General features: G+C 37.7%; 1 protein-coding gene across 3 annotated transcripts in view; it reads right to left on the reverse strand.

Annotated features, from left to right (window-relative positions):
• Positions 1–19,045, reverse strand: part of Dnajc1 (DnaJ heat shock protein family (Hsp40) member C1) — a 188,287-nt gene that overhangs the window by 11,545 nt on the left and 157,697 nt on the right. For all 3 annotated transcript variants that reach the window (XM_059263639.1, XM_059263640.1, XM_059263641.1), the window contains one exon: positions 15,372–15,491. In XM_059263639.1, the coding sequence (XP_059119622.1) occupies positions 15,372–15,491 (120 nt within the window). The remainder of the gene's footprint in view (positions 1–15,371; positions 15,492–19,045) is intronic.

Genomic DNA, 19,045 nt, shown 5'->3' on the forward strand with positions numbered 1-19,045 from the left:
TGTCGCTTTTCCAACTAGTATTGTCACCCCCACTGAGGCACAAAATCTAAGAGTCAGTTCTTGGGTTTTTATCTCCCTCCCTCCCAATCAGCTGCCATTTTCCTTACCATGTCAGTCTTACCGGTTCCCTCCCCTTCTAGCCTCACCCCTTGAATTAATCTTCATTCTCACTTGACTAATAGAGTAGCTTTCCCAAGAGTTCTCACAGAATAATGTTCAGATGACAGAACTCTGATTAGATACCTCAGATGGCAGATCACCAATTATTTAATAAACTATTCAAGTGCAAATGTTTCTTTGTTAACATTTTGGTTGCTTGTTCTTTTGATGTCGTAATTAAGATGTTTTTTTTAACAAATTTCAGGTAAGGGCAATTTCCCTTATGCTTTTCTAAAGGCATAATGGTTTAGCACATACATTTAGGAAAGTGTTGATATCTTTAAAATGTAAATTCTTAGCATGGAATGGTTATACGCATTTGTAGTCTCAACTACTGGGCAGTCAATTTCATCCATATGTATTTGAAAAGGAGGTATAAAATTCCTTCATAATCTTGTTTTAAACTTTCTGTAAGGTTGGTGGTAATGCCTTCTTCATTACTCCAGCAACTTAAATCCTCTCACCCCAACCCTCCTAGCTGATCCTACTAAGTCCATGCCAATTTTATGTGTATTTTTAAAGAATTAACTCTTGGTTTTAGTGACGTTGCTAAAGCTTTGTTTTTCTCTATTTTGTTAATTTTTTTTTTTATTTGAACTGCCCCCACCCATGTATAATGAAGGTGTAGTTCATTTTCTAGCCGGCTAAGCTGGCTTTGAACTCCTGGTAATTAACCGGTCTTAGCCTCTTTGAGTGTTAAGATTACAAGCTGACCACCATGCCACTTTCCCAGCATCTTAAGGAGACCAGTTAATGACTTGAGCTCCTTGTTCTTACTCAGCAGCACTCACTGATAGCTCATTTTCTCCTCTATGATGAACATACCAACTGCATTGCTTAAGTTCTGGTATGCTGTGTTTTCTTACTCATTTCTAAGAAATTTCTGGTTCCAGTTTATGTTTTCTTCTTTGATCCACTGGCTACTTAAAGGGAATTTATTTCATTTCCACAAATTTGTTCCATAATTCCGTTGTGTATGAGCTACTGATTTCTACCTTATTCTGTAGGGAGTGAAGAACACACTTAATAGTATTATCATGGTCTATCTGGGAGGATGCTCCATGTGTACTTAAGAAGAATGTGTACTTTATTGTTGGACAGACTATTTTAGATCTATTTGTTTGGTTTAGTGTATCACTTAGATCTCCCAAACTGATCTGCCTTGTTATTAACTCATTAATAGAAGTAAGATACTGAAATTCTAAACCACTACTGTTAAATTTTTTATTTTTTCCTTCATATCTGTCAGTTTTTTTTCATGTACTTTAGTGTTCTCTCATTAGGTACATTTATATTTATAATTGTTTTATCTTCCTAAATTGGCCTTTAAAAAATTCATAAAATGTCTTCCCTTCCTCTAGTAAACTGTATTTTATTTAAACCTTTACCATTAAACACACAAAGATGCATGAAGACATAGAATATATTTAAATTTATTTATTTCTATTTTATATGCATTGGTATTTTGCCTGCACGTATGTCTGTGTGAGGGTTTCAGAAGCCCTGGAACTGGAGATTCAGACAGTCTTGTGCTGCCATATGGGTGCTGAGAATTGAACCAGGGTCCTCTGAAAGAGCAGCCAGTGCTTGTAACTGCTGAGTCATCTCTCCAGCCTCTAGAATATATATTTTACCTGAACAACAAATGAAGCCCAAAAACGTAACTTCAGGGAGAGCTTCTAGCCAATCTCCCAAAATGTATAATTCTTTTCTATTTTGGCCTAGATTCAGTTATTTTATATAAATGTAATACATACACCTACGTGGGTATACATGTATTTTATTTTCGCTTAAGAATCTGAATTTGGCTGGATTCTTTAGTAGACCAAATCATTTGTCACTGAAATGTTCTATCTTCATGTTAAAAAAAAATAGTTAAAATGGCTTGAATTTCATCTCGAATCTACTTTAAAAGTTTTCCATCTCACACATGCCTTTAATCCCAGCCAAGGCTAACAGAGAAAAACCCTTTCTCGACCCCCCCCCAAAAAAACCCCAACCCTACCCAACCCAAACCAAAATCCATCTCCTGTAGTTAATCCTACATGTATTAGTTCTAGAGCTAAACCTACAAGCTGGGCAACTTGCTGGGAAGGATTTCCTACATGGTTTGTTTTCCAAGATAAAGTATTGAGAAAGAAGCCTTTAGTTTTCCCAGGTCTTCTAACTCAGCAAGGCTTGTGAATAGAAATACAGTGCCCAGTCACATTCTGGTTCAAATACAGATGAGACTGAAAAAAAAAAAAAAAAGAATTCAAACTTGGGAGGTGAAATGGCTGTTGGTAAACGTGCTTGCAAAGCCAGCCTTACAGATTGTCTTCTGTCCCTGGAAGCCATGAGGAGAGAAACAACCCTGAGGATTGTCTTTTGATCTCCAGGCATGTGGGCTGGCATATGAACAGCTGACATCACACACAGAGTAATCATAACTTTATTAAAAAAAATCCAAACTTTTTTTTTTTTTTTTTAAATTTGTTCCAAGCTGCCTTCAAACTCACAGTTGTCCTGCCTCATCCTCTTGGGGTGTTGGGATAACAGGCATATGCCACAAGATAATTTCTTTTTTTTACTTAGGTCAACAGACAAAGTCATAAACATATTTGGCCTTAGAATCTCAGAACCTGAGGCACCCCAAAATCATGAGATAGCCTTTATAAATTTTTTCTTTTCCCTGGAACTTCCCCTTTTACATGAAAGGCTAGTACATTAAATATGTTACCATGCTTTCTTCCTTCCTTCCACCCCCCTGGCCCCCATGACAAGGTTTCTCTGGGTAGCCCTGGCTGTCCTTGCTCCACAGACCAGGTTGTCCTCAAATTCAGAGGTCCTCTTGCCTCTGCCCCCGAAGGACTGGGATTAAAGATGTGTGCCACCACGTCCAGCCCCAGCATGCTTTCTCAAAACACATAGATTCTTCATCTCTGGGCCTCTCTATAAGCTCAAGACCACTGTATGTGGGGATGAAGCAGCATTCTGGTATCAGAACATAGACTATAATCACAAAGTCTGCCATATGCAGCCAAAACCAACTTCCTGCCTTTACAAGGTCATTGAATTAGTTTGAGAACATGATGCTAGAGACTCCTTGTACTCATAGACAACTCCTAATCCAGATTGTATTATAATTTGTCTTCCATACATATACTCATAATCCTTTAGATATTTAGTGTCTAATAGTAAAATAGACACTACCATCACCTAGAAAATCACACTTTTTCCCACTTGAAAGGTAATTAATTTACATATAAATCTTAAATTTATAAGAGGTTCAGTAGCTAGAAGCAAAACACAATGTTTCAACTCTATGTACCCCAACAATCTGTTATTTTAGCCTCTTTGCTAAGTTTGCATGATTGTGATATCATAAGATGATTTTTTAGGGGCTTGAAAGGTGGCTCAGCTGTTAAGAGCACTCACTGGTTGCTCTTCCGAGGACCCAGGTTCAATACCCAGCACCCACATGGTGGCTCACAATCATCTGTAACTCCAGTCCTGGGGTATTACAATGTCCTCTTCTGGCCTCTGCTGGTATCAGGCACATATGTGGTGTACAAACATACATGCAGGCAAAGCACATATACATATAAGATAAAACAATAAAAATAATATGAAAAACGATAGTTTATAAAAATGTTGGCTGCAGTGACTCAGTTTTCTTGATAACTTCTAATGTCTCAAGAGAAGCATCTATAGGGTAAATAATGACATACATATTTTCTTGGGGGGGAAGTTTGGCATCTTCAGCTGATCATGAGTTTAGTCAATTAAATAAGTTACCAAAATAATAGCTCATGTCCAGGGTGCCTCTGAATAAGATGGTATACCCCTCTGGGAAAGTAAAGGCATCTTTCTGTGAGCCTGGTCATCATCGAATGTATTTCTCTCCCTACAGCTGTGTGACTTGAGAAACACAGGTGCTAACTGGCTGGAGCTGATTAGTGCTGTTTCCTCGGCTGACAGTGGAGGTCTTAGCTGCTGGTCCTACTTCCGTCATGTGCCAGTGCAGCAGATGTGTCTCAACGCAGTCTGCAACAAGCTATGTTTAGGATGTTTTTTCTGGTCTCACCTGGGAAGAAGAATAAATTTCTGCACAGGACTCAAAAAGCTAAGGTCTCTTCGTTAGTACCTAAACAACTGGACTGGGCAGCTTCTGGGGAACACACTGTACCAGTGTGCATTAAGTCATGTGGATAAAAGAATTGTAGGAAAATGTGTTTCATCGTGTTCTGATGTCTCAGGCATAAAAGAGCAACTAATTCCTTTATAATATAATTATCCTTTATATTATCTAATAATTCCTTTATAAATAATTATCTTAACTTATCCTCAAAATTCTCAAGAGATGGGAGCCTCTATCTTGTTGGGGGCATAAAGCTCAGAGTAAACAAAACAAAACAAAAACAAGGAATTTAGCAAAATGGGTAAAAGCTAGGTAAGCAGACGGATACACGGGTTCAAATTTCTGTTTAACCTATGGAACTCCATGATCCTCTACGTTGTCCAGAGTGTATGTTCATAGTCCTGGTGTCCTCAGGTAACCCAGGAAAGAAGACATTGACTGCAGTGATATCTTCAGTCATACTTTCAGATTCTGGCTCACTTGATATCTTCACTATTAGTATAACAACAGATATTGTAGGCTGGCACAATGGCTCAGCAGGTTAAGGTGCTTGCCACACAAACCTAGTGATCTAAGTTAGATACCTGTAACTCAAGTAAAAGTGGAGAGAGAACAGACTCTACAAAATTGTCCTCTGGCATCCACAACGGTGACACAGCATGTGCAATTCCCAATCTCTTTCTCTACGCAGATAATAAAGAATTATGCAGCTAAGAGATATATTATTTATTCTATTTACTTTAGTTAGTAAAATAAATTTGGATTTCCCACTCACGATAACCTAGAACTACTGCAGCTTTCAAATTCAAAGTATATTCTGCTACCTAACCATTAAATAATGGTCCACTTGAAAAAATGTTGGTAGGAAGCAGAGCTGAACATTCTTATTATCTCTCCAAATGTCTTTAATTGTGCTCATCTTATCCATTAAAAGAGGGGAATCTTTCAACTAGCTGACTTACCATCTCTATAAATAGATTGATGGTCATCTGTTGGGAGGAAATACTTCTGTGACAGACACTAGTATAGTTTTGTAGACACTATTAGCACACTCAGCGAGTACTTAAATAACCCAGTATGATTTCACTCATGTCCCTCTCAGATTAGTAGTTTCCCAAAACATTAGGAAAAGGAGGCAACTTAAACCGCATTAGCCTGAGCATCTGCTCAATGTCAGTAAGACGTTATGCATATAACTGAGGGTACTATATTAAGTTCCCACTATACCAGCTGATTCTATTAGAAGAACACAGGTTACACTGTGAGCTGAGCAACTGTCTTATGAATAAGAATGACCACAGTATTCAAAGTGCCTATGACTTAACTAGTAAATTGGAAATAGGCTTTAAAGTAGATGTTATGCTTTTACTAAGACACAGAGCTTGGATGAGTACAAACTGCAAACTCAGATTGTTAGTGACAGAACATGTAGAGGGCTATAGAAACAATGAGTGTCTGAAGTGGGAGAATTAGAAAAGTTTCAGCTGAGTGTGATCCATATGAGTGCTTGAGAGACAGAAGCAGAAGGACTGAGAATCTGAGGCCAGCCTGGGTTTCACAGAAAGATCTTTTCTCCCAACCCTTTCAAAAACATTTCTAAGCAATCTTTTTCTAGGGTGCTGTGGGGGTGCTGATGGTAGAACTCAGTCTGGGTACTGCACACGCTTGGCAAAAGAGGATGAGAGTTCCTCTAATGCACAGTGGTCGGCTGCTTGGAAGGCCATCTGAAACAGTGAAGCTCGCCAGGAGCCCTGCTACGCTTACGGTCAGTTGCTGTGACAGTACTACTGTGTGTTCAAATGTATCTCTTTGGCCACAGAAGATGAAAAGCCTTTGACTGAGGCATGATTAACAGAATTAGAGTTGCAGTATATGAGGGATCCAAAGGGCAACATGGGCTAAGAATGAGTCACCTGGTCTGAGCTCTTAACTCAGACCTCCATTAACTAGCTCGATGGCCTTGAACAAATCCTTTTTCTAGAATGTTATCTGCAGCAAAGTGGTAATGGTCTATATTAACACAGTATTTCATCCTGCTATGGCATGCCATCTCCTACCCACCCTATGAAACTGGTATCACAACGAAGAAACTCAAGCTCAGGCGACCTGAGGAACAACAAAGCCACACAACAACAGGAGTCAGACACCACTCCCAGGTTTTCTTAAGGCGTGCTCTTTTTCCACTTTACCTCTGTCTGCAGAGCCAAAGAACTGCAGTAATAATCTCTTTTTAGTTCAAGCATTCTGATTCACTGGTTATGACATTAGCAATGAAATATCTTTCCACTCTACTCAATAATCACCAAAGACTTACTCAGGGTTGGCTCAGGGCATCACTGTAGTTAGAATGGTGGTATTATACATATATGGGACAGTTCTAGCCCTTCAGGGACTTGTTTAAGAGATTTCAGATTAATTAAGTCTATGTTTATAAGAAAGAGAACATGCTTTATTGATTTAAAAATTCAGATGTGGTGGCACATGCCTATAACCCCTCCAATCTCAACATTTGGGAGGTGGAAGCAGGAGGATCAGAAGTTCAAGGTCGTCCTTGGTATGGCAGTTTATATGTCAACTTGACAGACTCTAGAGTCGTAGAAGAAAAACACCTCAGCATGTCTGTGAGGGACTGACTATCTAGATGGATTAACTGAGGTAGGAAAGAGAAACCCTAAAAGTGGGCAGTACCATTCCATGGACTGGGGTGCTGGAAAAAAAACCAAAGACAGAAAGCTGAGAGGAGACATTCCTTTGCATGTCTCCTGATTGTAGACGCTTGAGTTCCTGCCCCATGTTTCCCCTATCATGGAGGACTGTGTACTGAAACTGTCAGCCAAAACAAATAGTTCTCCCTTAAGACGCTTTTGTCAATGCATTCTGTCAGAGCAAGAAAAGTAAATAATGCTCTTGGATACACAGCAAGTCACATGAGCCCAGCTACAAATCTATTATTAAATAGTAAGGAGAAAACATATTGTGGTGAACAGTCACAAGAATATTCTATAATGTGTAGATTTTAAAATTGAAAACCTATGTGTAAAACATTATGTTTAAAATATGAAAATTCATTATATAAGATATTCCAATATTGTGACCTGGTAAGTACTGTTCACATCATCTACTGAAATTACTCTTTTTGGTAGGTGGTGGTGGTAATGGGCCTCTGTATTTTGTGAAGTTTCTAGTTGCCTTTCTTTTGTACATGAATGCACACATTTCATATACATATGCACACATATATAATATATACATTGCCCAAGTTCTAAGCTATACTATCTATTCTAAAAACCCTTTCCCAGGGTTCCAATTATTGTCATAAAATCATCCTCAATCTCTTGTTCCAACTTGCATGTCATGTTCGTGCTGGCTACACACTGGAGGGTGGTGATTTATGTGACTGCTGTTTCAGTACTTGATTCTTTACTGTTTGGAGCTCACGTTTCCTCTTTCTGCTGGTGGATAACCTCTCATATTTGCTCTCACAAAGTAACTGCTCGCAATTCAGGTTATATCTTAGCATTGCAAAAGGACAGCTTCCTCACCTCCCAGAGTCTAGTGTGGCCTAGTGGCCTGATGCCACTCTGACATGCCTTACTCTGGAGGAATGTTCTCCATAGTAAGGAGATCTTTGAGGATTTATGTATTCTCGGTGTTTGTAAATCTCCCTGTGATTTTCTTCATATATCCATTTGGCTTTGGGAAACTCTTACAAAGTGGCCTCAGGTATCCCTGCATTCTAGAAAGCTTTGCTGTATCATTTACTTAACAAAAAATCTTGCCTCTAGTTTCTCTTTTATTGAGACTCAATCAGATCTGTATTTCTAGGGCTGAATTCCTGCATTTCTTTTCTATATGTTAAAAGTTTGCCCCTTTATTCTGCTTTCTAGGAGATTTTCCTAAAGACAACTTTCAACAATTTTGCTGTTGTATTTGTTACTTATTTTGTTTTGATATTTTCTATGGTATCTTTTCCTTTAAAAAATATTTTATTGCCAGGTGGTGATGGTGCACGCCTTTAATCTCAGCACTCGGGAGGCAGAGGCAGGTGGATCTCTGTGAGTTTGAGGCCAGACTGGTCTACAGAGTGAGTTCTAGGACAGGCTCCAAAAGCTACAGACAAACCCTGTCTCAAAAATAATTATTTATGTATTTGTTTATTTAGTGTATGTGTGTGTATATATATGTGTAGGCATGCATTGGCCCCTATTGTCCCTCCTGCTTTTTAAAAATAATTTAGCATTTTCTTTATTATCTGGCTATTAGAAGGCTGCTCTAAAGAGACTGTATCAACAGGCTCAAACAAACTAACTGAAGAAGCCTGATATTGCTCTACTAAAGATATCCAACTAGTAAAACATCAAATAGTCTATAACATTCTCAGTTATATATTTAACTGCAAAAAAATTAAGTAAACAGCCAAGTCCAGCTATTTGAAAGTGAATAGTTTTATATGACCAAGTAGTTTTTATCTTGGAAAATTAAAAAAAGGACTTTGACAATTATCTTATTAGGTCATCATTGTTAAAATTATTTCACATCTGGGCTGGTAAGATGGCTCAGCAGGTAAAGACATTTGGGTGTATGCAAAGTCTTCCGTTTGATCTCAGACCCTCATCATGGAAGCAGAGAAAAAAACTCTTCAAGATGTCCTCTGACCTCCAAACACGCCATGGCACCCACACTCACACAGACATACAGAGTAAATAAATGTAATGCAAACCTCAAAACTCATTTAAAAAAATCCACATTAATTCCTGAAAACAACTGTCATAAATTAGAACCCCCCAAAAATTAAACTGAAGAAAATTTCCCCAGTATGCCCCATATCAATGACTAACAGTAAATTAAGAGCCAAAAGCCAGATTTCTTGATTAAAATAGAAATAAAAACCTTCTGCATTAATTACTCTATAATACCCAGTGGAAATCTCATCAGGTCAAATAGAGTGATTAAGTAATTGGCCTGTGATCCCATTCGCTTGGAAGGCTGAAGCAGAATGACTCCCCCTAGTTTGTAGCAAGCCTGGGGTACATGAGTTCCAGCTCAGCCTAGGCTACAGAGGAAGACTCTATGTTAAAAAAAAAACAAACACAAGGAAAAACCCAAGAAACAGATAAAACAGGATAAACTTTTAACAGAGTGTGAATGTTCTCTAGTAACAATACTATTTTACATATTAATACATTATCACTCAAAGTTATAAAGCAAGGAGCTAGTGACTCATCCAGCATGGAGGATAAGATAGAGCACTCTGGCACTCTAAGGAGAAGGGGTTTTGAAGGTGGGGGGAGGGGGAGGACTGAGAAGAGAGATCAAGCTGGGCCACAGAGAACAGAGAACACGGGAAGCTGGCAGTGCAGTGCAGAAACCAAAGGGTTAAACTTCATCATTTTCACAAATTCAGGTAGGGCTATGCTGATGCTAAAATAATAGCACTATATTGTCAAAATAATATAAAACTCTATTTTTAATTTACTGATAACCATAAGGCTTCTTGACTTTGAAAAAGCCACCAGAATAACACTGTATGAATTCTCCCACAGGTATCTTCGGCCTCTGAGCTGGTTACAGCTGTGTGACAAGAAGCTGGGATTTCACTAGCTGTGCGCGTCCCTTCACGGGCGTACCTTAAACGGGTCTTATATTACCCTTTGGCATTAATTATAAAAGTTAAATCTAGCCACCTGGCTTTTGTTTTGCTGTCTACCTGGCCCTTTCTAAACAAGCAGAGAATCCCACTCAGTCTATTATCATAAACAGAATGTGAGAGATTAGTGGCTGACAGAGCACCAGGGTCGGCTTACAGCCTTTCAGGCAAGAGAATATTACTTCAGGAGCAAGAAATCCGATGCTCCCTGACCTTAACGTAGAAGCCTGCAGTTAATAATCACATTAAAGGTGGTTTTACATGCCAGACAGTTTTTGTTTCCTTTGTTGTTTTTACAATTTGAGTGTCCTTTGTGGCTACTAAAATTATATGCCAAGAGGCATGTAGTTAACATTTAAAATATTGAAGCCTCAATAAAGTTGGCCTGATAGTTTATCTGCATTAAAAAATACTTCATATAAAATAAATTAAAACTAAAATATTGCTTGTCCTTCCCCACAGTAGTATTTAATAATTTAACTCTAATTATGACAAGTAATAGACTGATTCTTTTTTAAACTGACGAATCAAAATCGGTATTTTACTAGACTCTAACAATCTAAATAGTGAGCCGTCGAGACCCCAGCACCGTCACACTCTCACCTTTCCCATAAAAGGTCAATTGTTTCTGGAAGGAAAGAAGCAAGCCTGAAGCTACACATTTAGCAGGACCACAGGGTCAAACAACAGCTGTGTGGACCTGGGGCTGGCCGCCACAGAGCAGGTCAGTGAGCAGGCGTAAGAGGAGATGGTGACCGCCAAAGGAACCTGGTTTCTCTTCCACAATCCACTTCTTAATGACAACAAATCTAATTAACACTGCAAGCCAAAAAGAAGTGTAAGTGACCTTTGAAAATGTGATTAACTCTCACTTAACATTCTACTAAAGGAACTGGACCAGCTGAAACCATTTCGGCTGCTCTAGTCTGATTCACAAGTCATTCTTGGGCATCACTGAAACAAGCATGCTGGGAGTTGGAGAGAGAGTTCAGTAGTTAAGAGCACATGGCAACACACATGTGTTTATAACTCCAGTCTTGAGGGATCTGTTGTCCTCTTTTAGATTCCTTGGGCACCAAGTATGCATGAACATGGTGCAGAGACGTATGTGCAGACACATAAAATATATAAGTAAAATAAAAACCAATACCACAATATGACCAAGACACAATATTTATGTGTATGAAATTGTCAAAGAATAAATAAAAATAGTTTTAAAAAAGTTAGCCGAGTCTTCATGTTGCAGGAGAATTGTTCACACTGGCACTCTGCTGTACCAATAAAGTTTACCTGGAATCAGAGGGCATAGCTAGCTGCTAGCTGACCAAATCAACTTTAGCTGACTTGTGCACACTGCACATTTCATGCTGTGTTAACGCAGAGATGTAAGTTACCTTTAAAAGTTTGTATGTTCTCAGAATAAAAGGACTGGGCACGAATAAAGACAAAACAAGTAGCCCAAGTGATCTAGACTCTTAGATCTGTTGCAAAATCTACATCTCAAAAATCTACATCTAGAACAACTTCAAAGTTGCTAGCTGAGATGGTCCGGCCTCACAGACTACTCTAGCCAGGACTTCAGATAAGCTCCATACTTTCCCATCACATTGGGACTGGACAACAAATGATACAGCTAGCTCTCCCAGGACTTGCCATTATCCCTATTTTCTCAGGGTACCCTAGAGATGTCATTGCCCCCAGACAAAAGGAAGCAGTCTAGAGAACATGATGCCCACATTCCCAAGAGATAGGGTTGTTAGTTTTTGGTCATTCAGTGAGTTATGAATGTTTTGTCATCATTTAGGGGGGTTGGTTGCAAACTGTTACTGGTCATGGTAAGGGAGGAAGCTAAGCAAGGGAGGTGGGATTCAAGAATTTCTTTCTGAAAAGAAAAAGGGGGATATGGAAAGTATAGGATAAAAGGGTAATTATTGAATCTACTTTAAATTAAAAAGCAACTATTAATCTCAAATGCTTTACACTGGTATGGATTTTTGTATACTGATATAAATTTAAGGTTATTTTTGTTAGAACACTATGTTTCTACTCTTGTTTAAGACATTTTTGTTCATTGATACAAATTTAAGGTTATTTTTGTCATACTGTATATATGTTTTTACTCTTGTTTAAGGTATTGTACCTATATAGCTCATTTAAAAATGTAATGTATAATTAAGAAATACAGGTTAGTAGTTAGTCATGTATAATAATCAAACTTGTAGTCAAGTTAGGTATATTTTCAAGGTTAAAGAGATATATTTTGGATAGATAGATCGATGGTCTTCAAACACTCTGAGACCTACAGAATACAGCAATTAGATGCTTTAGTAACCTAAGGCTTTTCATGACAGTGAGACACTTCTGCTCCTGACAGCACCAATTTACTTCTAAAAAGGATGGGCACCAAAGAACCTCCATATGGAGTTTGCTTTTATTATGGCAAAGTTAGCCACTGGGCAAGAAACTGCCCTTGCCTCGACTGCTAACAGTATGCTGTCCAAATTGGACAAGCAAGACACAAAAGAAGGTGATTGCCAAACTTTACCAAGACAAATGGCCCTTCAAAATTCCTGCTTCACAGAAAAGTCTGTCAGATATTCTAGGCCTGCAGGCCAAAGATGGACGCCCCAATGTTGCAGAGAAACCTTCAGTGACTGTCTAGACAGCCAGCTGTCTCTATTGTTTCTATAGTTTTGGAAGTTGTTTGCTCTGCACTTTGTTTACTCAGGTAATGTATCCTCTGGTCTTTGGTGGGGTTGAAGAATAGATAGTTACAGTTACAGTTTTTCTTGTTACCATATTCAAAAGAGAAACTAAAGAGAAGTAAAGTTTATAAGGCTGAGAAACATAAAAGCTTAAGTTGTTTATCTAAAAAGATGTTTTAGGGTCTAAAAAAATATTTTTAGGATGGCAATACAAGTTATAATAAAAAGTGGTTTAGGTATTAAAACTTTGGCCTCAATAAGATAGGATATATAATAGAGTACTTTCTCCAAAGTTGACAGATACAAATGAACTGAAAATTGTAAATGTAATTCTTACCTGATAATTGTTCTTATTGTATATAGTTTTACTTTGTTAGAGTTAAACCCTTTCCTTTTTACTTAGACAAAAAGGGAGAAATGTTGTAGAATATTTGTTTACACACACTGTGTGAAGATGTGTCATTGTGATTGGTTAAATAATGAGCTGAATAGCCAATAGCTAGGCAGGAGAGAAAGGTGGGATTTCTGGGGAGAGAGAGAAAGAGGAGGAATCTAGGCACGTGGATTACGCTAGGGATGCCAAGAGACTCTGAAGAAGTCAGATATACGGTATAGAGCAAAGGTAATTAAGCCACGTGGCAGAACATAGATTAATAGAAACAAGTTAATTTGAGTCATAAGAGCTAGTTGGGGACAAGCCTAAGCTAAAGGCCAAACTTTCATAATTAATAATAAGTCTCGTTGCTATTTGGGGGCTGGCGATTCAAAGATAGTCCAACAAGAAAGCTTGCTACATCTTCAGACACCTGGCTTTTTTTGTTTGCTTGTTTTTTAATAGGGAATGTCTCTGTCCCTCTGTGCTTACTGAAATGCATAGTAAGGCTGTAGAGATGATACAGGGCAGTAGACAGTGACACAGGAGAAAAGTTACAATGACATCTTGGGAGGTTATGAAAGTTTAGGTCTATTAACTATTTGCAAGGTGCTTTTGATTTTGTAGAAACAAAACATCATGCAGTGTATACAAAAAGTCAAAAAGTTAACAGTTAACCACTTCATACTAAAAAGTACTGCAGACATAAAATCAGCCTCCCCAGGAGAAGGCTGGGGAAAAAAACAGTAAAACATACAAGATAAATTTGTAAAAGTTTAAAAAGAAACCTCTGCAGCAAGACTACTCTTGTGAACTAGGCACAAGATTAATTCGGTGAGGCTCTGCTGGCAATAACTTGTAAGACTAGCATTTTTTCAGCCTTCATCCTTACCTTTTCTTTTTTTGGTTTTTCAAGACAGGGTTTCCCTTGGCTGTACTGGAATTCACTTTGTAGACCAGGCTGGCCTTGAACTTAGAGAGATCTACCTGCCTCTGCCCCTGAAGTGCATGTGCTGCTATTATTTACCTCTTAAGAAGACACTAATTAGCATATTATTGTTTTTCTTTATACAATCAGGTTAAAAGTTTTGGGCTCTTTAAAACAGTATTTTTAGAATGTTTAAAAATTATTTTAGCAATTTAAAAAATATAATGTTTAAAATATCAGTAGCCTTGGAATGTCTTTAATGTAGTTAATTATACCATTCCTTACAAAATACCTTAAAATGAGAAAATAAAATGCATATTTCAGCAGTACTCTTAGAAGAAGAAAAGGTATCCCTATGGTTCTCCATGAGCTAAAGATAATTGGTCACTTCACAAAACCATAGAAATGATCTGCTACTAGATACAACAGCTTTTGTCCCATGATCATACTTATATATGTAAATATATATGTAATGTGAAATTCTCAATGCAAGTCCTAACCAAAAGGAAAAGAGGAATAGAAAAAAATTTGACAGTACTTTTTAAATATATATGTTTGTTTCTAAATAAAATACATAAAAGTTTACTCTGGAAAATAAGTCATAGCAATTATAACAAATCTCATTGTTTTGGTAGCTGTGTTTTATTAGTATGCTCATTAAATGTGTGTTCATTGTAGAAAAGACCTAAAGGCATGCTAACAGAATTACAGAGGAAATTTAAATCTTTCTTTTAGCAACTCTTTGAAGAACTTTTAACCATAAGATGTATATAAAGGAAATTTAGTAAAGGGTATTTACTATGCTTTACACAAATATCAGTTTGATAGTTTGATAACTGAGACAGGAGAGTTCCCGTCTCTCTCCTAATTATATGTTTGAAGATCTGGAACATGTCAGGTGCTCTACTGTAGATTCCCTGAATGAAAACACATAGAGTGCTATGTCAAAAGGTCCTTGGTCAGTAGTTTGTCTCCTAGGTGTTAGGTATGGCCATTCACACATACGCGCCAAAAGGAATGGTCAGAAACATTCCATCTGCACTAAGACCAGTGCTTACTGCATTAATCCAAACCACCTGTCTAAATACACTGGCAAGCTGTACTTCAGTGTTAAGGCTGAAATATCACCTCTCTAATTCTGATAAGCTGGAAAACTGTCTTTTCCATGATTAAAGGGGCAATACAAACACAGAACCTAATGCTGTTTTCTATGATTAGGTTTCAGTAGCTGAAGTCTCTGAACACTACAATTCTGCACACAGTTGTTATACTGTGGAGCGGGGGATGGACTCACATCTGCTTCTTGCTTATTTCATTAATGGTTCCCTCCCAGGTCCTTTCTCCACAGATAACCCAGGACCCATCTAAGGCTGCCTCCTGCATAGTGGGCCTGTTCTGGTTTGTCACCGCTCACACAATGCAAATCTCAGTGAACTCACATCTGTCACAGATCGACCCAATTCGTGGGCAATCTTTTCCCATCGACCTGGGGTCCCTCCTGGGAACTTAACCATACTTCTTGTCAGCTGGTTGAGGTCCTCTTCTGTCCATTCAGGTGCCTGTAAAACATTAAAGAAAAAACAATTGGAAATATGCTTACTAAAACATTAATAAGCTTGTGAAACAATTATTGGCGAACCCTTTCTGCAATGACCAATAGTACTAAACATGTATTTAAACTTAGTCAAAGGCTAGGGCAGCATATTTATAGGCAGAATGGAGTCCCAGCAGTCTTTGAAAGATTTTTGTATGCATATAAGAATAAGGAAGTACTGCATAATGCAAAACCATGTTTTTGAAGATACTTAGAAAAAGAGACCAATTTTACATGAAAATAAAAAACCATTATAAAAGTCTATAAAAAACTCTCGCTACAAAATGTAGTACTGCTCACATGACTCACATAACATGGCTAGCAAAGTTTTGAAGTAAAAAACACTATAAAAGAAAACAAAATGGTTCTTAGACATAGACATGAAAATCTGAATAGATAAAGCACTGATTGAGAATCAGAACTGTGCAAGGCTACATTTCTTGCCCATTCTATGTAATAATAACAACATTCAATTTTAGAAATTTATCAAATGCTATCATTCTGTACAACCTGAGAACAAGTAAGATTAGACAGAAACTCTTACACCAAGATGTGAACCGTCCAGTCCATGCAAAGCTTTTAATAGTTGAAATAGTGAAAACACCTTAAAGATTACAAAACTGTGAAAAATTCTAGCAGAAACATATTCCTGAATCTCATTACTAGTGACTACCAATGGTCAAAACCTAAAACCAAGTAAAGAAACATAAATCACTGTTGAATAAGAAAAACCCATAATATGACAGCTATATTCTAGCATAAGCTATCTATCACCCGTCAGAGGCAGCAGCCACTCTGGCACTAAACAATGAGAGAGGAAGGAAGCCCACCTCATTTCCCTTTAATTAAAAAGAAACGAGAGGAAAGGTAGTGGGAGAAAAATCTTAGAAACAAATACCTTTTCTAATCACCATTTCCGATAATGAACAGGCATACATCAGGCAGTTTGCATTACAGAACCATCAGCACAGAACAACAGTTAGAGGTGAGTGACCCCAGGGACTATCTCCAGAGCTCCAGCAAAGCCTTTCCCTGACACTAATCCTCCCTGTCATTCTCCCACTGTGCTCTAACCACACTGACATCCGCCTGCCTCCCTGCAAGCCTAACAGGGCCCTTCCTGACTTTTTACTGTCTCCCCCAATCAATGGTTCAAGCATGCTCTTTTCACCATGTCCAAATGGCAGCTTCACTCATAATCAAAGTGCACTGCCCCTGTTAAAGGGCTATCCGAAAGGCTTTCCTATTTGCATTCATTTGCAAAGCAAACTACTTTTATTCACTTTGTTCTGCTATCAAGAATGTTCCCTGAAGCAGATAAATTGGCATAAATACAACCTGCCACTTAAGAGTCAGTAAATAATAGCCAATAGTAGGGAGGATTTTATCAATCATTCTATTTTGTATCCACTAAGGGCTGAAAGCCTCGAACATATTCATCAGTACAACCCCTACAATACATGCATAAACTCACTTATATAAAAAGGTAGTCTACACTGAATCTGGCTAGAATTTCTTTGATATTTAATGAAAGATCAGAAATTTAATTCTCTGTGTCACTTAAGCTAAAAATTGCACAGCGAGTTTTTCCTTCTTTTCCTTTCTTTTTGCCTTATTTAAGGAAAAATGAGTTATTTAGATATCATTTAGAGGAGCAAATTAGATTTTCAAAGAAAATATTATTCTGATTATTAAAATCCAAAGCTCTAGTAAGTATACAGATATGCAGATAAGGTTAAGCTTGAGGAGAATTTGAATATAAGCTGGAAGTGCAAAATCAAGTCATGAAGAACATTAAGATCCTCACTGAAACAGGACCAAAATCATACTAGGGCAGTGTGCTTCAGAGCACAGCAAGTCACCTGATATCTACATCAGTTTTAACAGAAATCTGTGCAAAACTGCTATTTTTAATGGATTGGTTTTCCAAAACCTACATATATCAACAGTCGACATTAAAAACCAATCAGATTTTAATTTAATTTCTTGCTAATAAGTCTAACAACATGGTGCCACTGTTTTCCTGGGAAGGCAACGTTTCATTTAAATTAAATACCTGTATTGAAAATCTGAAGAAAAAAAAAATCACTGACTGCCTCAGCAAACTTCCTTTTAGTTTTAGTTATTTCATGGCCATGATTTTTACTATTATCGTTAAAAGATGGGTAATACTAAGAACCTGTGGGCTGAAATCTGAGTGTGGCCTTTGAGCTACTCATTATCCTCTCTCCTACAGCGGCAAGGCCCTTTGGTGAATGTGTAATTCCTCAGCAATAGTTAGCAGTGTCTTTAGAAGGAACAGAGCCCACTGTGATCAGCTACTGGAGCAGCCATGAGGGTGGCCGTGGTGTGAATGTATTCTCCCTGTTCTAATATAGAGCCAACCGTAGCTGTGAAAGTCAAATGAATGCATAAGCATACTGCTTTGCACTTAAAACCATGTGTGTCCAATATTACTGAAACACTGGGCCAAAAACTCATCGCTACAGTAAAGTAATGGAAGACACCACATGGTGTGGGGACAGCTGTTGTGACTACACAAGCATTCCAATTTTGCATCAGAAAAGCCCCACTCTGGGAATAAATCTCCATACTGAATACAAAATAAAAAGTAAGTTTTCAAATTATTCAATATTTTACGTAATGACCCCCAAATATATATACATAAGAATGAATAGGGAAATTTAAATTGTATTATCAAAATAATACTCCTTTGGGATGGATTTTCGCCATAAACCCTGCTATGTTCAAAGACTTAGTGCCTCTGAAACTCTTTAATATTCCTGGGTTACAAGGCTTGGAGGTAGCAAGGGAAAGCTTGTTGTTATTTTATAGAACCTACATGCAGTTTCCCCTTCGAGTTTTAGACCATAAAACATGAACTATAAAGTACTATGCAATTTATTTGACTGAAAAATTATGGCTACATTTAAAGAAAAATACATATTACTTATTGTATTCTCATATTTTAATAGTAAAAGGTCCTTTTCTATTTAGTAGATAGTTAAATTTTTGTATTGAACCATTTTTAGTTGGTTTAGTTCAACTCAAAGTCTTAGATACATTGGGGATAGTATTCCTCTAACTATATTTTGTACAGTTTTAGAATGCATTCAGTTTTCAGCTATATAATTTCTTTTCCAATTTTAAAGTGACTTTGACAAACTTCTGTATAAATCAATGGTATTCGAAGAGCAACAAAATTAAACCAAACAATCTCAAATTACCTTTACTCTTAGGAAGATAAATTCTTGAGAACCTACTTCCTGGCTTGTAGGTGGCCACCTCTCACCATCTACGAGGGCTCATACTGAAACTGCTTACTGAGAAGCCTCTTGCAACCTCTGTTTCCACGAGTTGGACAAAGCAATACACCCACCACTAAAGACTGGACACAGAAGGAGACTCTACTCTTCTGTTATTGCTTTCGGTGTTAAGCAAGTGCTCCAGAACTGAGATAAATCCATCAATAAGACTACATTTCTGCGTGACTCTTGCCAAAAATGGACACAGTTCTCT

The sequence above is a fragment of the Peromyscus eremicus genome, chromosome 5, assembly GCF_949786415.1.
Source record: "Peromyscus eremicus chromosome 5, PerEre_H2_v1, whole genome shotgun sequence".
Lineage (NCBI taxonomy): Eukaryota > Metazoa > Chordata > Mammalia > Rodentia > Cricetidae > Peromyscus > Peromyscus eremicus.